The 24,047-nt window shown below is 39.9% G+C and overlaps 1 protein-coding gene across 2 annotated transcripts in view; it reads right to left on the bottom strand.

Moving 5' to 3' along the window:
- st6galnac3 (ST6 (alpha-N-acetyl-neuraminyl-2,3-beta-galactosyl-1,3)-N-acetylgalactosaminide alpha-2,6-sialyltransferase 3) overlaps nucleotides 1–24,047 on the bottom strand; it is a 49,637-nt gene that overhangs the window by 25,020 nt on the left and 570 nt on the right. Inside the window, exon 2 of one of the 2 annotated variants that reach the window (XM_026998366.3) lies at nucleotides 1,852–2,049. The exons of the other annotated variant lie outside the window; for it this stretch is intronic. Coding sequence (XP_026854167.2) covers nucleotides 1,852–2,049 — 198 coding nt within the window. The remainder of the gene's footprint in view (nucleotides 1–1,851; nucleotides 2,050–24,047) is intronic. 2 annotated transcript variants of the gene reach the window in all.

Below are 24,047 nucleotides of genomic sequence, written 5' to 3'. Positions count from 1 at the left end.
TCTAGACCAAATAGACAAACTAGAAAAAATCTCACCATTTGACCAAAATGAGTTAATAAGGTATATGCATGAAAGTAAGACTATTCATCCTATAGCTCTTAATTGGAGTTCATTTCTTTTTTTACATAGTTAATTTACTCACAGCAGCTGGTCTAAGTGTGAGTAACATAAATGTGAAAGTGCAGTTAAATAATCATCTAAGCACAAATTCTTCTGCTTTAAGTACAGTAATGGATATAAAGTATTTCCCAATGAAATCAACATCACTATCAATGTACAAATGCAAAAACGGTTTATTTACCAAATGTTTTTTCCCAAGCATGTTAAGGAGATGACATTTAGAGAAAACTTAAAATTTTTGCCTAGTCTGGAATTTCTCCTTAGCAATGACATCCTGTTCCTGGTGCACTATTCACCAGGCAAACCTGGAAATTTCTAGGGTTGGTCCGTCTGCAGCCAGTTAATCACAAATGACCAAGTACAACTAGACCACCACATCAGGAGAAAGCACAAACCACCATCAGCCTGATACTGAACCAAAACCTAGTTCTACCATGCACATCAACGGAAGGATTTGAGGCATTCATCCAGGATGGACTGTCAGGTACAGACTGGTGATCTGACAGCAACTACTGATGAAGCAAACACCTGTGCTCATAGAGCTCTTAGATGCTCTTAGAGCTCCATCATGTTTGAAAGGCAGGCGATGGCATTGTTACCACTGTTGACGTATGTCTGACCTCTTTTACTGGCACAAGGCCAAATGTCAATCATCTCCAAACCACCCCACCCCCCCACTCCCAAAACAAAGCTGTGATGAGCCGGAGCACACGCCAGTCTTATGGCAGAAGAACCTTCATGTCACGTGGCTCTTCCAAATTTGGCAGTCAGTGTTGTGGCTGTTGTTGACTGCTGGGCACCCGGAAGTGAGACACGGCATGGTCATGACCCCTGCCCGTCTCACTGGGATCAGTCAAGTCATACATAGTTACTCAAGATCTAGGCATTATATGCATGAATCAAATGATACTGCGTCATCTACTGTCATCTACCGCAGCAAAAAAAAAAGCAGTAACCTTGATTAAACTCAGTTTAGACTCATCATCATTATAATCATGACCATCAATATCCTCAAATCTGTTTCAAGCAGTTTGTCCCTTAATAAACCACTCAGTCAGTCTGCCTTAAGACAAGGCAATAAAGTGTTGATCTATTTTGTCCATGGGAAAAGTGCTACACTACTCCTGGCGATAATTTACAGGGAAGCAGTAACATTGCCAATGCTGCTATGAATCAAAGGTCTGTCTCAGACATCCACCCCAATGCCCTTAACCATGCAAGTCCCAGCCTTGGAAGCTATCCATACAACGACAGGGGTCTAACCTTTCCTCGAGGTTTGCCATTAATACTCTCTTGTGAGTAACATGATAGGTAAGGGGGTTCAAACAGTAATAAACTATAATGATGCATGTTAATATTGTGAGAGGTAGACCTCTAGGCAAAAGATCTAGCTATAGAGATTACTGAATTCCACCAGTTAAGCAAATAGCCCATTCTAGGGGTTATATCAGTACAGAAACATTCATTAGCATACAGACACATCCTACAGGTTCAACACTGTTGGCCTCACAGGCTACAGACTTCCAAGTGAAGCACAGAGGCCTTTCAGACAGAGACAAGTGTGAGGGAGCAGACGCACTGAGATTCCATAATTTAAACAGGGTAGAATATATTGGTGAAGTGAACAAGTGGAAATGAACTTGTGGCCACTGGCTATCAAACACAGCGCCGACTGCTCTTTACAGTGTCGGCCTAAGTCTTATGAGGGTGGGGTCTGGACATAGCTCTCACCTCCTGCTTGGGAACGCTGACATAGCCGGGGTGCCCGGCCTGGAAGGCTTCATGAGGCTGTTGGGAGAAGGACCACCAACCAGAGATGCCCTGGCCCAGCAAGGTCAGCAGCTGGAAACAAGGCTTCTCTGAGAATTTCACCACCACCACGAAGAGGAACACCGCCACAACTAGGCCGCTCGCGATCACTAACCGCTTCTGCACAAGAAGGAGAGAGAAAAGTGGAGGGGGTCAACTCTGATGCCCTCACAACTCATAGCTGCAGGAGCTGTAATGGGAAAACTGGAGGATAGGAAAACGTATGGTTGCAGATCAAAATACCACATTCAAATACGAACATATAACATATGCAAATAAGAAGTAAGTGAAATAAAGGAAATAGCAGAATAAACGGCAATGACAGTGTCAGTGACTTCTCCCTAAAGGTACAGGTTATTAACTCCTATGATACATATACAATGACTGCTCCCTAAAGGTACAGGTTATTAACTCCTATGATACATATACAATGACTGCTCCATAAGGGTACAGGTTATTAACTCCTATGATACATATACAATGACTGCTCCATAAAGGTACAGGTTATTAACTCCTATGATACATATACAATGACTGCTCCCTAAAGGTACAGGTTATTAACTCCTATGATACATATACAATGACTGCTCCCTAAAGGTACAGGTTATTAACTCCTATGATACATATACAATGACTGCTCCCTAAAGGTACAGGTTATTAACTCCTATGATACATATACAATGACTGCTCCCTAAAGGTACAGGTTATTAACTCCTATGATACATATACAATGACTGCTCCATAAAGGTACAGGTTATTAACTCCTATGATACATATACAGTGTAACACAGAATGCCTTTTACCCTATCGAAATGGGCTACAAACATGAGCCACTGGGGATGAAGTCAATTTGGCAGGCAGGCTGTTGCCTTGGCCGTAGCAGCCATGGGATGAGAAGCACAAGCCATTACATACTGAAGTCAAATAACGCGTTTGGGTCAAGGAGTGAGGAACTAAACAAGAACAAGGACAGCTTTCTAGACTGCCTCCTACAACGCCTGAAACACCACCGGGCCTGATGAATACAATCTCCTCATTATGGCTCTGGTTTACAGCCCTTCAGCCTCGTCTGATATGTCATTCACTGTTCCCACTTTCCAAAAAAAATTAAAAACATTTAAGCAGTTTCTTGCTAGAACTTTTAAAAAATTATTTTGTTTTCTTCTGTTTTCTTTACATGCTAGAAGGAAAAATGTGCTGCCTATGTTTAGATAATAGGACCGTGTGAATAAAAATACTGTTGCTACATATTGCAGTATGCCTATACTATATTAAAACATTGATGTGACAGATTATACAGATTAAAAATTGGTCTGCGTTACTCAAACCGATACTATTAACATTTGTGCGATAATGCTAACACTAATGCTAAATATATCATTAACCCCACAGAAGACTCATTTGCATATTGCTGCCCTCTGTGATGTCAGTAGTGCAAAGGTCAACAGTATGACATCTATTAAGAATACGCAAAGTCCTACTAAATAATAGTCTGGGGTATACTAGCCTAAAGCACAGTCAATGTACACACTTACACATTTTGCCTGGTATTGCATTGTTGAAGGCTGATGGCCCCCATTATTCAAACTCACCTGAGTTTGAACTATTTTGAACTGTGGTATTCTTTTTTTCAGGCAAGAAAGTATGTAGGCTTGTGAGCCACGAAACAGTATTACGATACTTCAAACATCTACTAAGTCTGTGTCTGTGTCAAGAAATTTACATTTAATTGGCATGATAAGAATGTGAGAAAAACACTTCAGAGACTTTGGAGATTACATTTTTAACTGATAACAGTAGTTGTGCTGTGGCCAGGATTTAGAAATGTCTCGTTTGGGGATCAGTATTAGCTGATCTTAAATTCCTCTTTCCACAGCAAACCCAAATCTTGCACAATAAATCTTACTTTTGGGGCCTTTTCATGGACCTTTTCATGCAAAACATTGCCAACACTACAAGATGAAACGCAACTGAAGGATAAGCTAATAATACACCACTATTATGATATTGCAATCACATTTCACAGTAATACAACAACAGTTAGTCACCCCTTTTTTAGTGTGGATGAACTCAGTTTCAAACGCTATTTTGTAGGCAACAGCAGCATCTGGACGTGTTGAATGGGAATCATGTTTTAAGGCCAGATATTCCCTTCAACCAACCCCACCCCTGCCCCCGCCCCCCTCAAAAAACCCAAAACAATCAGAGCCTACTGCCATAAATCCAACCATCTTCATTAATCTCACCAGGTAATTATTGTTCACACTGTCAACACTGAAGGACCTAAAGGGTAATGCTTCATTCCACTGAGAGACCACTGTTTCATTATAGACACCATTTTCTGCGGCACTGAAACAAAAGAAATGAGCCGAAAGCCTGGCCGTTGGTGCAACAGGGGCGGGGTCAGAGACGCATAGGGGCTTTGAAGTCGTTTGATGGCCTGTTATTTGCCATGGCGAATGGAGTGGCTCTCTGTGAAGCCATCCACACAAGAGGGGGCTCAGATCTCCCACATCAAACATCTCAGCGAAGGTTCGAGGAGCCCCTTCCCAGGAAGACATCAAACACCCCTTACTGACACCCAGAAGGAAAGAAAATGGCCATTTTGAGTTCACACTCAAATATTTTACATTGAGTTACATCACTCATTTGTAGATACTTTGAGGAAGAAAAACTTTTGCCCAAAATCTCAGGAAGGATGAAGATAGTTATCTTTCTGTTTAAAAGGTACTCATGTCTACAAGACACTGCTTTTTTAATTGCTAGGTTATATGGCATACAATGATGCTGTAAGCAATTGGCCCTTTAATGATGCAATGACTTACACTTCAGTGCAGTGCAAACAGTGGATTGTGGGCAACTCCCTTGAGATGTTGTTAAGCCTGTCAGGGTAGTTACTGTATGATACCATAAAAAGAGAGCAATGGAGAGAGAGGAAATGAGAAAAATAGAGTGATTAAGGAAGAATAAGAACAAGAGACAGAACAAGCGAGGCAGAGAACAGGGAGAGAGTGACAGAATGAGGGAGAGTGAGGGAGCGATGGAGGCAAAGAGGAGGAGAGGCAGAAGACATGAGGAAGAGAGAGAGAGGGAGGGAGAGAAACAGAGAGGAATAGAACAAGCAAGAGTGTGAACATCCATCTGACCCATGCTGTCACTCTGATTTCTTGTCATGGCATGGAGGCTGTGGTGGGGGCACGAGAGAAAAAAATCCTATGGCTTCGATTTCAATCTGAAGCCACAAATCATGGCAAAATGGAGTGTGAAATCTGGGGGTAATTCGAGGGCTTGCAGGGGGAGGGGAGTCCACAGGCGGATGACATACGACTTGCCTCATCATCCCACTATCAATCGGGATAATCATCGCGCAGGGCTCACGTTCCGCATAATTTCACCCATTACCGGCCTTTCAGACAGAGAGGGATTAGAATGAGGGAGAGCGGGCAAGGGAGGGGGAGTGAAGGAGAGAAAGTGAGGAAGAGAGGAAAACAGTGCCCCTGCAGGGCTTTAGCACGCCATGGCGTTAACACAGTAGTGTAGCAACGTAGTATTTAGCATTTAGCCTCCTCCCTTGTGTCCCCATTAATCCTCACTTTATACACCTCTCTCTGGAGGGCTCACTTGAAATCACTCCCTACTGACAAATTCAAAAACTGCTTAGAAATACCTGGATTTCAACGTCTGCCTGTTACTGTTCGGTTTGGAATCTGTAAGTCTGTAGTAGACTGTTTGCTGTGTATTTGGATATAGTCCTGTTGACCACACTCCTGCCTGCTGTCCATTTCATGCTGTTCATTGCATTGTAGTGTTAGGATCATCTTAATTGACAGAGAGTGTGTCAGGTGTGATATTCACACTACCATTTTCAAGATCTTTGCATTACCATGCTTTGGGGAAACTTAGCCCTGATCTGTTTCCACTGTTTGTTTTGATGAACAGCTCAACATTCATCTGCATCCTCTCTCTTCCAAGTCAGACACCAAGTTACACGAGTTGCTATTTATAAGTATCATTCAGATATTTTTTGAAATCATGTCCTTTCAGTAACATATTGTCCTTTCAGTAATTTGGGCTAGGACACTTTTAACAGAGTGAAACCGAGATTGCAGACTGAAACTAGCAAAACTGAATCCCCTCTGACAAAAAGGGCTTTCTACAGCCCTTAGTACAGAATGTAATGTGCACTTTCTGTGTGAAACTCATATACTTTCCTCTTCACTCCATGACTCTAAAGACTCTATAAAAAGGTTCCAAGGTTCCTCTCGAGGCAAGAGACAGCTCAATTGGATAGGTTCGGTGACTCTTCATGAAGTTTTTCTTTTTCATGACTAGGCCTGACAGGGAGTTTTATAGCAATGAGGAGCAAAGGCTCTCTGGCAGTGTAATGGCTAACAGAGCCCTCTCAAATAACACAACTCTGAGCTAAAGCTTTGGGATGTGATGGGGTGGAGAAGAGGACCAGGGAGGAGGATCAGGCTATTCCTAGACTTTCTTGTAACCTCATTTAAGCAGCTATTGATCTCAACTCAACGCCTGAACACCAGGCATCATTGACATCCTCTGCAGTGGGCTGGCAGCATGCTGGCAGCTGGTTCTCTCTCTCTCTCTCTCTCTCTCTCTCTCTCTCTCTCTCTCTCTCTCTCCCTGTGTGTGTGTGTGTGTGTGTGTGTGTGTGTGTGTGTGTGTGTGTGTATGTGTGTGTGCGTGCAACTGGATATATGGAAGGACAGACACATTTGTGAGAAAGGTAAGTCAGAGTTATAGGGTGAGGGCAGGCTAATGGCTTACCGGATGTCCAACCCGATTAATGAAATGACTTGGAATTGTCATGGTTGCATTACATCAGAGCTGATAATATATTCAGAAGCTTCAAGTAGCATTTCTTTTTTTTAAAAAGGAAAAAAGTTCCTGCTACGTTTTGACTGCGACCTTTCCTGGACATGAATTAGTCTTGGAATAGAGAGAGAAAGGCCTAAAACCTTGCATGTATATGTCTAAGCCTAAATGGCCCAAACACTGCCGGTGCAGCTACATTATAGAAACAATGAAATGCTGAATAAAGCGTCTAGCCTCATATCCTGTAAGCTTATTTCCATTTCTACTCCTTATCACTGGATGTTATCTTGACCTTGGGAGATTCCCCAAACACATTGTCATTTAGGAAAAAAAGATTAAGAGACAGATTTATGTTAAAATTGTGCGAGGAATGATTCAGACAGTTAATTCAAATGTTAAGCATAATGCCATCTTGTGAGAAAATGTTACCAGGTAGCTCTCTGATGCCCTGGCAACGGTGAAAATTACATTTGCAATGCAAAAGCGCTTGCACCTTGCCACTCACTTCTCCCACTCATGGTCGAATGAGCTGTTAAGATCCAATTTCAATTAATCAGGGATTCAAGAAATATTTACTGAGCTCTTCTGCTCTCCCCTTTCCCTGCTAATTTCTGACCGTGGAAACTTGTTAACCCCTGTAGGAATTGAGACAGGAGGAAAAACATAAACAAAAACTCATCTTTTGATGAAATGGATTTCATCATATTACTTCATTCCTAAGCTCATGGCTCACACAAACCTGACAGAACGTTGTTTTTTTTTGTTTGTTTGTTTGTCTGTTTGTTTTTTAAAGGTAACGCCATCAAGAGACAGAGCCAAACATTCTGGGACTGAACAACATGTCCAACGACAATTTAAGGAACCCCCTGGTGTGATTCCAGAATATTCTTTGTCTTTATTTGACAGACACAAAGAAGGTATTGATAATTCACCTGATGAATAACTGTTATGGAGAACACCGGGGAAGTAAATGTACATAGAGATAAAGAAACTGAGAACAAGTTATTAATAGCTTTCAAACATTCTCAATAATTAAAATGTCAAAATCAGCTTCATATCACAAGAGTCCTTTTAATGAAGGCAAGTGTCTAGAAGCAAAAGCAAGCATACAAGAAGTACATTTGCTGAGAAGCCACAATGATGTTTATTAATTGTAGGTACATACTGTGCAGTGCAGTGCTATCACCAGGGTCACTGCCCAGATTACTAAGGATTTTCTCAGGATTAAAATTTACATTTTCGGCATTTGCAAGATCCTTTTAGGCAGAGTGATTTAAAGGAGTAAAAAGTAATTTTTTTCAGCGATTCTACTTCACATTATGAAACTGACGCCTACAAATACAAAGCAATTCGATTCTATATGTCGTGTGAGCTACACTTTATAGAAACAAATGTAAGAATAATAAATAATTACTTTCACAAATATTGTTTACTACTTATTGGTGGTAAAAATTATGTATTTCTCCTTTAACTATATTTATCAGTATGTGTGCTTCCTGGGCATGGAACCTTTGATCTTGGCGATGCCAGCACCTTGCTTCGTCTGCTCTAACAGGTGAGTCACAGGAATTACAGAAAAGGACAGGCCGAGAAACAGGCAGGCACAGCAGGACAAGAGAATCAAAGTGCTGGGCCAAGGTATCTTGGCATTGGCCTGTAAAATATGTAGAGAACACCACTGAGGTGTGCAGCCATTCTCCTAATGAACTCCTGCTGAAAATCTGATCCGCGTTCTTGAAATCTGAAATCTTGTAATCCATGCAGAGGCAACTTCAGAGAACCAGAGAAAGCACTGCAGCTAGGCTATGGAAACAAGCCAACTGAGCTGGATGCCTATCCATAACAAATCAGGGTAATTTACAGTTATTATTCATAATTTCATTGTCTGAATATTCATATAAACTGTATATTTCTAATTACTCAAATAGTATATTTTAAATTCCTAACCTATATATTTTGCTCACCTGAATCTGCAACAAAATAAAACTGATTACTGATGAACTGAAAACACTGACTAATCTTGGTACAATACCTTTTTAATAGCTGTTTAAGTATTTACTCTATATTAAAATTAATATATGTGATCCTATTGTAATGAATGCGTTTCCAGCCATTGTTGTTTTTTGAAAGATGTATAATGAAATAATGACGCCTTTAACCTGTGAGAGTGCTATACCAGAAATCTCCAGCAGAGGGCCAACCCGCTCTCTCCACACTCTACTCACATATGCGTAGAAAGTGGCAGTCACCAGAGAGCCCATTAAGCTCTCATCACGCCTCATGATGAATGAAGCTTCTCCCCCACCCTCCTGACTGAAAGCAAACAGTCTCGAAAAACTGTGAGACTTCAGATAGTGACACTCATGAGTTTAAGAGCTAACCAGCACCTGAACATGAGACCAAAGCATTGGTCACTGAGTAAACACCATCCAGTCAATTACCAATCAAATGGACAGAAAGAAAACAAAGAAGCAAGTAGCTGGTGGCACTTAGTAAGTATGCCATTTCATCTGTTTGATACTAGCTACACCTTCAAACCTATATTATGAAGCACAGACACTTTAAAGCTAGACTACTCTAACTGATTATACAGTTCTTGCTATCTCCTGACAGAACTTAGCTACCAAAGGTATCCACCCTCTCCCACGCACTCCATCCAGACCTTTCTCCAAAGTACAGGCAGGCAAGCCGATGTCTTGTAAAAAAAATTCTGGATTGGTTAACATAGCCAGAACAAAGTTTTAGTTACTGACAGAGTAATTATGTTTGCCCAACTATTTTATTGATAGCTATCGGGTCACTACCCAACTCATAAAATAAAATGCTTACAGCAGCTTTAAAATGTAGTACTTGAGATATGCTCATGTGTTTCTTTTTGGGCTTATGTATCTCAACATTCCTTGGTAGGCCTCAGGTCACTATAAATTAACTACTAGCCCATACCAAATCTATCCAAAGGCTAGTTAAAGGACCCCTTAGGGATTAGCATTCACAAAGCGATGGCATTACTAAAATAACTTTTAATGCACTTTAGAGTAAAATACAAATTGAAATGGTCACCTTGAGTCCGGTGAACACCTGTACATTGTGAATGATTTCTTAAAAACAAGACACTGAAAATGAAAACTTCTTTTTACAAGAACTGGCAGTGGAATGGGTCATGCTGTGGCTCACTTGTATCTCATATCAAGCACACATTAATCCATAAATACTGGAGCTGAAGATTTAAGATTTGTGTAGCAAAATGTCCGAGCCAGCATATGTGCCATTTAAACCACAAGTGGCTGTAGAGCCAGATGTAGGATAAGAGATACACCACTGAAACAGTCTCTTGTGGGTTGAAAATGAAAGTTCATGACATAAATCCTTTAGGCTTTAAAGAACAAGAAAAGCTGTGGGAGAAAAAATAGTTGTTTCTGCTGAATAGTGTATGCATTAAATAAGGCTATAACAAGGCTGGGGAAGCGCTAAGGCTAGCAACACACCAAATGACACACCAATGCCAACTGCGAGCGGCTGAGAATCACCTTCTGTCAGCTCACTGTCACCACTTGTCAGCCGTGTGTATTTACACTCAACAAACAGCTGATGAACAACACACATATATATTCTGAGCTTGCACAAAAGAAAATAACTCAAAAGAAAACTGCTGCTTCCGAAAGGTGCAGGCTGATTATAATGAATATACTGAGTTCTGAGTGACTCCCTCCTCTTCTTGAGCTCCTTCCTTCCATAAAATTGTATATGGCAAAGTCAAGGTCATGACAAATGTTCCACCTGTTCTCTCTACTTTTCATATTACAAAATATAATGTTAGCCTAGCACAATGTCTCTGTATATCAATGCACAATGTGACAAAAGAAATTAAGAAATTAAAGTGCTTTCTCCTAACTAATCAAATTCTCCTGTGTCAAATACATGTATTGTTTCACAGAGGATGCTAAAAATTGTGTCAATTAAGGATTGGAGAACGAATAAGCTCCATGGGTGACTAGCAAAACCACTTAGCTCCTCTGTCAGACTGAACCCTTAAAACAGCTAATCTTTTGTTATTTTTGGCAAAAATAACACATGCCACCCATAGTGATACATTACACCTGCTTGACTGTATATAATCATGGAGATCTGGGAATCTTCTACCATACACTAGCTCAGTCACAGCCCACTGCCATTATCCAAGCTTTTTTTTTCTATTGGTGGCAGATAACCAAACCTGGAGATATAGCACGTATGACTCTGAACTAGCTAATGTGAGATGTGACCAAGTAATGATGGGTGGGCCCATCCCCCAGGAATTGAGTGCAAGACCCTCTGTGCTGTTGTATACTCCACATTCTTACAAACTCACAATCCTGAATCCCACTGAATCCAATACTTGTACAATGAAATTAACAGTGCTAATATTCACATCTGAAAACTGTGATGAGGACCAGCACTGACAAGGACTAACTAGAGCCACTGGTGTCTTGCATTGTATGAGAATTTAATACAACAACTTCTGAATTTTTTTCTGGCTACATAAACTGATTAATGTGAACTCTCTTGGCATCTATTAATTTAAACTTTACAAACAGTACAAAATTAACATGAAACACAAGTTCCATTTTTCACAATACTCAAGCCTCTGTCATAAAGTGATCACTGGTTTCAAGTTACACCAGCTATCTGAGAAGGTTGCAAGAATCTACCAGTCCTTTTCCTCTGTTCCCACTCCTCACACCAGTATTCACACCCGTGCATCTAACTCTCTGCCTTGTTTTTCTCTTCTCTCCACAGACAAGATCCTTCAACCCCTGAAACCTAGCACTTTGTCTTCTTGCATGCTGGATCCCATTCCTTCCACTCTGTTCTGGTTTCAAGAGCTATGATTCCATTAATCTCTAACATCATCAACAACTATGCACCGCACATACCAGCACATTCCAAAGAAACTGTCCCTTACTTCTACTTCTACCCCTATTTTACACACTTTAGTATTTGACCATGCCTGATGGTCAGATTTATCATCTATCCTAATCTGGGGCGGGGGGTCCCTTCCCTCCCAGAACAGTGAGAAGGCTCAAGGCTGACCAGGCAGCTCTTCCTGTGCTAGATGGGTTTTAGACACACTTACACTAATCAAACCCTAGAAACCCAGAATAGACTTCCATTACTTACTTAATCTTATTACTTATTTTGTCCTTATTACTTATTTTGTTCCTGTTGTAGTGTCTGATGTCAAACAGAGGAGGATGGGCCTCCCCTTTGAGTCTTGGAGAAGCTTCATGCTCCGAGCCACTAAACTGTCATCTGTTCTAATTCTTCTGGATCTTTTGGCAGCCTTTTGACACAGTAATCCACAACATCCTCCTCTCAATTCTCTCCAAACCTCTGAATCATTGGCTCTGTATGGAAATTGTTCTAGACTTGGAGATGGTTTCTCCTACCATTGCTGTGCTGATGATACTCAACTAATCCAGTTATTTCTCAGTACCTTTGGCTGACATCACTTCATGGATTTGCTTGCCAATATAAGATCAACCCAAACCAGACTAAACTTCTGTACATTCCAGGAACTCCTGATCCTTGACATGACTCCACTGCTTCCTTTGAGAACTCCCTGGACACTCCATGCAAAGCTGCACACAGCCTTGGGATGACCAGTTATCATTCTTTACTCATATTTCAAAGTTGACCTGGTCATGCAGATTTCTCCTATATAACTTGTTAAGGAGTCGACCCTTTCTCTATCAGGAAGTTACATAGGTTCTTGTTCAGTCTCTTGTCATCTTAATCTAATGCAACTCGCTACTTGCTGGTCCTCCTCTACAGGTCATCATGCCTCTACAACTGATCCAGAATGCAGCAGCATGGCTGGTCTTCAACTGTCCAAATTTCATTACAATTACTCCACCACTGCCGTTCCCTTCACTGATTTTTCAGTAGATGCTCACATCAGATTTAAAACACCAATGCTTTCATACAAAGCCAAGAATGCTACTGATGCTTGCCTACAAAGCATGTCTACAACACCAAGAAAGTAACTCAAGTACTTCAAATCTCAAGTATAGCTAGGCTTGATACATCATGCTTCAGGACTCATAGAAGACAAGCATCAAGATTCTTTTCTGTCCTTACTCACAAATGGAACATACTTCTACTGTCTGTCTGAACAGCAGAGTCCCGTATTGCACTACAATTTACTGATTGAACCCTCTGAGGACTTACTGTGTTTGGTATTGCATAAGAGCATTGGATAAGAGCATCTGCTAAATGACGTAATGGAAAATGTAAGTATATCTATCTATATCAATGTGATTAGATGTGTAAAATCAGGTGACTTTATGGCAAATTAGTACAGAGCAACTCCATTACTTTTCTGATGCGAATGAGCATGGATATGGAACTGTTGCTGTGAGCAGTGACCATATGTTAAGAAACAAACTACAAACGTTCAACATTCTGGACTTGACAGCAAAACCTTCTTAAACATCTCTGAAATGACAAGCTTTGTTTCAAGACCTTTGCTGTGAAAAGCTGGATCCAGTATTTATAGCTATCTATACAAACCTTATACATAAGGTCTGACAGCAGCAACCACACATGATCTCAAACCAAGGTATTTCAGGTGACAAACGTTCCCTGACCACCAGGACAAGCACCACTTCTATAGACCAGCCAACAAACCTTGAACCCTTGACTCCTAACCACCTGTTTTTGCTGAAGAAGCAACCAATACTGCCACCATATATGCTTCAGAAGCATAATCTGTATGCAAGCCAGAGACTAAGCCATGGACTAAGATTAAGAAAAATCTGGTCATTGAAGATGTCAAACTCATAGATGACTCACATAACAAAGTTTGCACACACTCATCTATGATTGTTTGCTTCTGAAGTGCAGATCTAAGGATTTTTCTTACAGACTTTGTCTGTCTTTCCCATATACCTCCAACATGAGACATCCTCTGTTGAACAACCTTTGTATTTTTGCATGAGGCATTCTCAGTTTTCTCTTGATTTTACTGTTTAGCTTTATGTAGTTCGTGCTGAGCACCAACAAGATTAGTGCCATTGTCTGATTGCATAGTGGAGACCTGCCCTCTTCTACACACAAAACAGTACACTGCATTCAAATAAGACTCTACATGCAATAGGGCTGGGTACTGAAACCTTGTTCCACTTTGGAACGGGTTCCAAAATTCCAAGTACCTATTAAAAAAACATAAATTTTGGATTTCACTTATTGGTTCCTAGAAACACATTTTCATTCATACATGCTTCAAGTACACATCCATGTTTACTGCAAAAATATGTCTATAAGGACGCAGCTATCTGCCAGGACCTGTGAATGTAGTGTAACATATCATCATGTAGTTTGATAGGCTTCACTATAGCTTTCACAGAAACTGGACATCACCATGAAATTCATGGCTTGTAGGACGAATCATTCAAGTTATGTAAAACAAAAATGGTCTTATTTAATGCATCATGATAACGATAAACCAAGATAAACACAACTGAAAAACTTGTCACATTCTGCCTCATTTGTGAGATTGGTGTTAAAATACTGAGTCTTACTTTACTTTGGAAATGTTGGACTCTTCTTGGCAAAGGTAATAGTCAAATGAGCTACTTTACTTAGTTACTTTACTTTATTGTCATGTTGCCAACACAAGTGCCCAGAAATAATGAAATGTTTAGGCATCACTTCCTGTACATAACACTATCACATACAAAAACATCAATCCCTACGCAAAGCCAACATACATAAATCAACCAGCATTCATCCCTATTTACTTTTTATCTTTCTAATAACATGGGGATAAAAACTCTTTCTAAACCTTGTAGTTCTAAAATAGTGACCTCTTTCCTGATTGTACAAGAGAAAACCTAAAAGTTTGTCAGGATATTTTATGCTCTGATCAAAGAGTGTGTGGCCCGAGTGGTGGCCCGAGTGCTGCAGGGCGAGGGGCAGGACGTACAGACTCCAACGTCTGGCATGTACATTTATTAACATTTAACATATAACACTAACGACACTCACAAGAATCGCACACGATAAAAACAAACAAGAAACGATCAACATTAAATACGAACGATAAACACGTATACATGTTACACGAATGAACATAATGTTTAACATCACCATTGAACATTTACACACCACATTGAACATTGACATAGGCTAACATTGACACGTTACAGTAACAATGACCAACGACACTGCATTCCCTGACATGGGTTTACATACACACAAACAAACGAGGTGCAGGTGTGTGCAGGCGTGGCCACAAACAATGGTCCTCCTACTGCACGTAGCTGGCCAAACCATGTGCCTTGCGGGAGGTGAGCGTTCTGTGACAATAAATGCTGTCTAACTGTGAAAATTGTGAAGTAGTCCTTATTTCAGCTGTACGTATAGTTCTGTATTTCATAACTGTACATTAATAATCCATAGTAGTCATCTAATGTGTAATTATTGGCTCTATGCTTCATTTGTGTTTAAATAATTGCCAGTCTACCTGCCTGCCAATTAGGGGCTCAAAAATAAGAGCCAAATTCATTATAGATTTTTGGTTAATATAGTGCTGTTTCCTTTTACTAGAATTGTACCAATTACCCAAGTTTATGTATACTTGGCAATAGCTTATGTGTCTTTGTCTTGCCCCAGTTGTCAATCATCCAAAGAACCACCAGTCACACTTCACAACCACTCCTCCATTCCCAATCACCTTTTTATTAGTAATCACCTGTACCTGTTCCTCATTCCATGTACTTCTATTTAAGTCCCACAGGTGCCCATCTTTGCCTCTACAGACATCTTCTCAAGCTGTTACTTGTCTGTGGTTGATGCTGTTTATCCATGTGTTTGCTGTTGGTGCCTCTATTAATTCCTTTTGCCCTGCTTTTGGACTTTTCATTAAAATCTGCTCTTTGTTACACTGACTCACATCTCGCTCTGTGCATGCAACAATGCTTAAAGCATTTTGTTTAGGTATGAATGTACATGTGCTGTACAAAAAAAAAAAGTTTTTTTGTTTTTTTGTTTTGTTGGAAGAGCAGCAATGTGGACAGCAAGTTGAACAAACAATAAGCTTTTGACCATTAGCCAAATCCATGAATTGCTGCTTGAGCTGTCTAGTCCGGCTGAATCAAATGGTGCTACTGTGAGCATTATTCTTGATGTAGTAGAAGACTTTGAATGAAAAGAAAAACATGATTATTCCAGCCGTTTTTGTGAGTTCCTTCATTGCTGCTAGACTGTATTTGGAGTTTTGCTGCACTCGAAGAATAAAAGTTGCTTGATGGAACCTTAAGGACACTGATGACACATTGCTCTCAAAGATACAGAAAAGCAATCGGATTCTGAAATTTGTGGCACGCTAATGCTAATTATTAGCATGGAATGCTAATTAGAAGGATTCCATTTCCTGTGCATTCCCTTTCCTGTGGCAAAGACTCCAATTCGGAATTTATTTTTATCCCAGGGGACTCCAAAGCAAACAGCCATGACATGCACGTAACTGTCCATAGTTTACCATCCATCAGACTTTTAGCCCTTGGGCCAGTGGTTAAGACCACATGCATAACCCATGAGATTTTTGCTGAGAGTCTGAGATGCATTTTATTAATATGTCTGTGATCAAACCAAAAACATTACAGGGTGTGACTCATAAATTAAGAGAAAGATTGCAGACATACTCCCTGAATTGTGGCACAGTGAATTTGGAGGAAACTGATGAAGTGGGTTGCCTGGGCCTACCAGGGGAACAATTTATATTCTTCTCCCTAGAATCAGGCCTTCATACGTGGCCAGGGCATAGCTATACATTTGACTTGATATTCTGTTTATGTTTAGCAGTCTGGCTGTACATACCTCCCAAGCATAGTTTTACACAACTGTAATATAGCAGAACATGCCATATAATAATAATGTAATAGAATCGTGGCAAGGGTGTAGAGCACTATGTATATTTTCACTATGTGAAAAAATTACAAAAAATACTGAAACATTTCAATAGAAAGCTGTTAGAAATGAACAAGATAATCACAGAGGCCAGAATTCATGTGACTACACAAAAAGGCCTCCTTTTGGGAAAACGGCATTATGTTTATCACCAATTACCCATTTGCTCAAATAAGAGCCTTTATGAACATGGGTCATAGCTGACAATAGTTGCTGTAATTTGCAGACTTCACTGTCGGTTCAGCCCTTTTGTGGACAGTCTGTTAGGGCTAAGGCCATTCATCTCCCTCTTCCACGTTCAGTTACATCAGATTGCAAAGCACTCCAAATACGATGCAGGCTAAGAAGCAGCTGACAGGGAGAAAATTACAGACCGCACTGAGTAATGGTAGCATCTGCCTTCCTGCTCTGGGCACACACCGTTCTAACCCACTGATCTAAGACCAGTGTCAAGAGTGGAAATTCTGGCCTGCTGCTCCCCCTCAGCCTGATTTATAATTTACCTCCAGCCAGTCAGAATCTCTAACCCACTGTCCATTGTGCTCGCAGAAGTTCTGCAAATGCAAACTTTTCTGTTGGAAAATTTACCCAAGGCAAATGGCTTCAGTCAACAAAAACACATAGGTTATTCTTCAGTCCATCATATATCATTTTGACAGCTCTCAGGTAATTTATCTCTTAAGTGATAAATAGATTATCTCTGAAATGTATTTTAATAATATATACACTATGCACTACAATGAAAAGTTGCATGAAGTTCGAAAAGGACATCACATGTTTTATGGGTGGACCGACTTTTAATGATGAAACCCTGTAACCTGGAAACTGTGAAGAACACATTCTACACAGTACCAAAAAACACTGCCCTCATAAACACAAACTGACATGTCACTGGGCATCCCCACATAGGTCTAAACTCTAGTCAATATTACATCCTATCAGTGTTCATGTGCATGCAGTTTCAATTTTTTTTAATTAATTAATTAAAACTTTTTTAACAGACAGCAGAACTCTGACTGAAATTTTGAACCCACCTAGTCAAAAAATTGTCATAATCTCCCCTGCATGGTAGCTTTTCAGGTGGTCTGAAAGACTGCAGTTTCCAACAGTGATACCTTTCATGGTATTCACTGCAGTTACCTCTGCAGATTGCTCTCAATTTTCATCACCCCAGGCTTGGACAGGAAGCCATCATGGACATTTCTTCCTAATGACTCTCTGTAGTACCTTCCTAAACTGTACTTTGTCATTAGTTGTTTTTTTGGTTTTTTTTTAGCCAGAGCATGTTGGCCAAAAGCAACCTTCACCACACAGTATTAAAGTACCTAAATGTAAAACCTGACTTGTGTCTTTTAGGAAACAGTTGTCTGTGGTTGATACTGTTTATCCATTTGTTTGCTGTTGGTGCCTCTATTAATTCCTTTTGCCCTGCTTTTGGACTTTTCATTAAAATCTGCTCTTTGTTACACTGACTCACATCTCGCTCTGTGCAAGCAACATGTTAAAGCATTTTGTTTAGGTATGAATGTACATGTGCTGTACAAAAAAAGTTGTTTTTTTTTGTTGTTGTTGGAAGAGCAGCAATTTGGACAGCAAGTTGGACAAACAATAAGCTTTTGACCATTAGCCAAATCTGTGAACTGCTGCTTGAGCTGTCTAGTCCGGCTGAATCAAATGATGCTACAGTGAGCATTATTCTTGATGAAGTAGAAGACTTTGAATTAATGAAAAACATGATTATTCCAGTCGTTTTTGTGAGTACCTTCATTGCTGCTAGATTGTATTTGGAGTTTTCCTTCACACAAAGAATAAAAGTTGCTTGATGGAACCTTAAGGACACTGATGACACATTGCTGTCAAAGCTACAGAAAAGCAATATGATTCTGTAATTTTAGGAAACAATTCTTTGCCTTACAGACCAATTCATGTACTGTGAAATACATTTTTGTGATCTTGCTTCACCATCATCTAAATTATTAACAAAGGTTAACTTTTAACAGTCATCTCCAGCTCTAACTATTAACTAACTAATCCTTCCCCCATCACAAAACACCACCAAGGGTGAAAGCTAGCATGTGCTTCCTCCAACCCACAGGTAGCCAGTCAGCACATCTTTTCAAACTGCTACCAACACAACGTCACAGGACAACTCACTGGATGGACTGAAAGAGTGCACCAGCCCTGCCACTCCAACAAGCAGACTCCCAGATTGGATGGCACGGCACTGAGGGAGGAGCCATCCCTCCCACCTGGAATGCAAGGCCAATTATGGCCAGGAGATTGAGCCTATCAAGGCATCTGGCATCACCGAAGATCACCTTTTATTTTTTATCTGTCAAACCAATGCGAAAGCTGTGACAGGCCGCATTGAAAGTGAAAGGTGAAAGGTGAAAGAACACAACTTCTGGAATTAAGCATTCGGGAGACGAAGCATGAACGGACATGATTTCATTATCTAAGGGCCAGGTGTGAAAAGCCCAGGGGAGCTGCTGTGGCACTGTCTGCACAAGGTTAACACAATTACATGGATATGATTTCCAGTGCAGAGAGCAAGTTCAAGCAGAGGTCACAGCCAGACCACCAGGCTGAGCTTTTGTGCAGTGATTTTGTTTGCTTTATGACTGTTATTTCAGTCATATAGCACAATCAACTGTCAAGTTACAATGCATCAACATAAAACTATAGAATGGAAATTATGCATTAAAAATATTGAAATCACATCAGTGACTTATTTACATGAGAATATCTGCATTAGAGGTCTTAATTACGTCCTTTGCTGGATCAATGGCATGTATTAGCATGGAGATAATTCCACAATGGACTGACTGGTCATTTAAAAGGGATATATTAAGAGCAATTTTTTCACAATATGCACTGTGTGGTTATATTTGAAAGGTCCCACATAGGATTAGTACAGAAAAAGGCACATATTTGAACACACACACACACACACACAGTTGTCTGCAACCCTTCTCTCCCTAGCTTTCACACATTTCCCCTTAATCTACTTACCCACAGTCACACCGCTACCAACTCAAGTAAGATTACATGAAAAATTAAATGTCATTCTCATTCAAGCCATCTAATTTCTCCAACCAGCTCTCAAACAATGCAGGGTTATTAGAGGAACCAGTGTTCTTATTAGCATGCAGTACTAATACTATCCTAAAGCAGTCTGGACCACTGTGATGGACAATATGACGGGGTCTCTCACACTGACTCTGGATGCCTTTTAAACCTTTTTTGTAAGTGAACTGACAAAGAAAAGTTGTGATAGCTTGCCTTGTAAAGTAACACTTTTTTTTAAGTTAGGAACAGTGAAAAAAAGCTGACAAGTAAGATATCTTACTCAATTTTTCATTGTGTCACCAATTCCATAACAAATGTAGATTATAAATTCAGATTATTCTTCTGAAGTGGAAATTTGAACAAAAAGATCCTAGACAACTTAATTTACATATATTTACATAAATATGTGCCACAGTCTCATAAAAATCATAAGAATTCAAATTCACATGACCTATGTCATATGACAAAAGCCAGGGGTTTGTTTGACAGGTGTAACTTTTCTTATTCTGTTCATTCATAGAAAATGCAACACATTCACTGTTATTTCTTTGAATTCTGTATGAGATCAACCAAACATTTTGGACTGAGACCTGCTGAGTTTCCCCATGCCATCTTTAAATGCTTTTACTCTGATAGCAGATAAAGTTTCAAATATCACCATAGACCGAGAATTGTCTCCTGGAGAGACACTCTTCTCTGAAGTTTAGAATCAACCTTTGAGGACACTGAGGACACTGACTGCATGAATATGGTGTTAGATTTGCCTTGGGACCAAACTCTGCAAGAAAGTATGTCTCGATGAGGGATAGAGAACAATGACATATACATTAGCATTAAAATTTGCAGCAACTTGGTTTGAAGAAACTAACTTGGTTTGAAAACTCAGTTATACCACTATGAACCAAAGTCTTATAGTTCTTTCTCAGCTTTCCCCAACAGAAGTTGGTGTTTTGGTTCTGATTCCTGATATCTGATTGTTTAGATGCTTTTTAAGATACGTCATGTGAATAAATTCCCTGTACTGTTACAGTGTTGTTACAGAGATAAATCACATTACAGAAAGTTATGTTTAGCAGCTATTCTATTCATTTATAAGGATATAACTTACTACTTCTTGGTAGCAGTTTGTCATCAAATGTATTAGTCCTAAAGTCTTTACAATATTAAACAGTGTAACTCTGTAGTGATTTTGTACACATTAATAACACATTTTAATAACATCTATGAAGGTCATGGTTACAAAAACATTTGAGTTTTATCCTAGATAAAGGTAACAAAAATGGAATTATACAAATTTAACTATCAAAATGAGGTTTTAATAGAATTAAAATATACTGTGAGCATTCTGATGCAATAACTAAAAATGTTATGTTCTGAAAGTACAAAAGCTCAGTCTCCCACCCTAGACGGTACCCAGTCAGACCCCACAGATCACACACACCTTCACTTCCTCAGTCCCAATCATCTATTTATTGAATCGTCTCTATTATCTGTCCATTGTTTATCTCCACAGTTTCCTGACTCCAGTGCTTTGCACTGATGGTCCTTAGCCTTCCCATTAGATGTCACCAGGCCTGCTCCTATCATATCTGCTGGGAATTGCCTTTGCTTTGTGGTCTTTTTGTCTACAAATTATCTCTGAGCTTGCCACTCGTGCCTCACTCCTGACTTACAAATGTCGCACTCAGTTGTTTGTGAATAGCCTTATGAACTATGTCAAGTTCAGAAATAAATGCTTCCCTGTTACTTATGATTATTGATAAAATTATCAAAATAACCACAGTAAATGAATTTTAATAATTACAGCTACATACTGTAAGAGGAGCATGTAATAGATAGTTGCTAAACTCAAAATTCAAAATGAGAGAGCCGTCTATAACAGGTGTTTTCAGCTCTACTCCTTGGGAGCCACTGCCACTGATCCAACTCACTGAGTTACTGATCAAGACCTGGATCAGATTGATTAGGGTACTGAAGAACACCACACAACTGGAGCTGAAAGCCCCTGATCTGGAGATTCATCATCAATTCCAGACATCTGTGTGGTTTTGGCTGCTTTTAAGACAAGTCTCCAACTTCATCTGAAAACCCACGTCGGTAAGCCCTACATGCCAGTCTGATTAGAACAAAGCACGGCAAAACGCAAAGTGTTAGCGTGACAGAGATCTTATGATTGTGCTTGCTTTATTTCTTGGGCATTTCCTACTAAGTAAAAATATGTTTGAACCTTGAAAATACTTTTTACTTTTGATTTAGAATTAGATCAAAATAATTAACATTATGTTTATAGTTTTAAGCTTTCATGTTATTTTTAAATACATTTATGACTATATTAAGTAATATTGTATCAGTATTATATATTAATATATCATACATTTGAACATATTATTACCAGAATTATGGGCTTGACAAACCACCAGTTCAGGACAGGCAGAATCTTACTTTTTTTTTAAAAGGCAAAAATGTTCCACAAATAGAAGCATGTACAAAAATAAAATTCCAAACTACTTTGCCTGGGACTGTGTTAGAGAAGGTGGCCAAGAAGTCTCTCCCTGGGGTGTGTGTGAAAAAGGGCAGGCAAAAAGTTAGCCAAGAAATCTTTCACGATGAGGAGTGGTGGGGTGGGGTGGTGGATCTGTGGATTGTGGCAAACAGTCATGGACTGGAATCACTGGAAAAAAACTTGCTGAATCCTCCTAGAAAGTACCACCACTGTTACCATAGTCCAGCTACATGCAAACTTCACTATAAACTGCAGCAACAGCAATAATATCCAAAGGACCTGAAGGAGATACGAGATTGACCTAAGTTCAAAGAAATGTACTGGGTAAAGACCCAAGACTTGTGGGCTCAAGTCCAAAGAATGGCCTCGATGTGTAGGTCTGGTCCTGGAAAAACACAGGCACAATGCTATCATCTCACAGCTGTCGTCTTCTAAACTGATGCCATTAATTCCAAGTTCCAGGGCTGAAGTGATAGCCATGTAATTTGGCTGGGTGGATTTTCATGAGTAAAAACAAGAAACTATCACTGGGACAGAGGATTCTGAGCATCACATGAAGGTCACATTACCATCATAAGACCACCATGCTTTCTCCCAAGCAAAACAACATGGTTAAAACCTCAAGTCTAACATATCACAAGCAAAATGAAAAAGCATGTAAAATTAAAATGGAATGTATACTAATGTATACAGAGAATGAGATATTATTTACAGTAATATCAGTGGAAGAGCTACATTCACTGCCATTTTAGTTCTGATGAATGTTACAGAAACACTGTTTGATAAGCGATCTGCATCACTCTTCCCCTGACTTCTGTCTAACTGCTGCGTGCTAGACTACTGTGATGTCCCTGCCCTGAATTACCAGGGCAGATAGACAACAGAGTGTCCTTTCAGATCCAAGAACAGCTGTTAATCACACAGGCCTAACGACTACTCTATGCTATTTATAGATATGAACTGAGCAAGACAGATACACAAGGACATAGCGAACGGTGAGTCTTCTTTTGTGAAGCATGATACGCATGCCCTCTCCTCCGAAAACATCATGGTTCATAGGACATGAACAAACACAGGCCATATGTCATGTTAAACTAGAAGTAGAAAATTGCGCGTAACGAATAGGGCGACTTGTTCCTCTCTTTGTACTGGACCACAACAAGCACCAAACGAGTTAATAGGTAGATGTATTCAGGTTGGCATTTTCCTAAGGTTGTGGACACATCTGTCCACAACCTCAGGCACCACTAACCCCAGTAACTAAATGGGACAACACTGTCCAAATATAACCAAGAACAGTCTTAATGTACATATGTTTAGGTACAGGAAGTGAATCGTTTATTTTAATGCTAAGAATGGCTGTAAATGTTCTCACTAAAACAGAAAGTGAAATCGGGGCACACTCCATCTTTCCTTAGTAACCCATATTCAAATGTCGTCGGGGCTACCGGTATCTGTCTCCTGATAAAAATTTAATAAGACGGTAAATCAAGAAGACGCCATGACTTCCAAACAAAGGCTACATTCAGTGTGTATTTGTGTGTACTCCAACTACAGAGGAAAAACCACCCAAAGATCCTCGACGCTCATATTTCAAATTAAGCACAACTGCCAATAACAGTTGTTTGGTGAGGGTAAACTTACTTAGAACTTGGGGCGAATCTGTACCCGATTGTTCTCGTGAAGTTTCACGGATCAGTTGATCCTAATTAAATGAGATCTGTTTTCCACATTGTCAGAAGGAAACTGCTGAGCGCAACAC

This window comes from Electrophorus electricus, chromosome 20 (genome assembly GCF_041902795.1).
Source record: "Electrophorus electricus isolate QZ-2024a chromosome 20, ASM4190279v1, whole genome shotgun sequence".
NCBI lineage: Eukaryota > Metazoa > Chordata > Actinopteri > Gymnotiformes > Gymnotidae > Electrophorus > Electrophorus electricus.
This window is presented reverse-complemented; position numbering and strand designations above follow the sequence as displayed.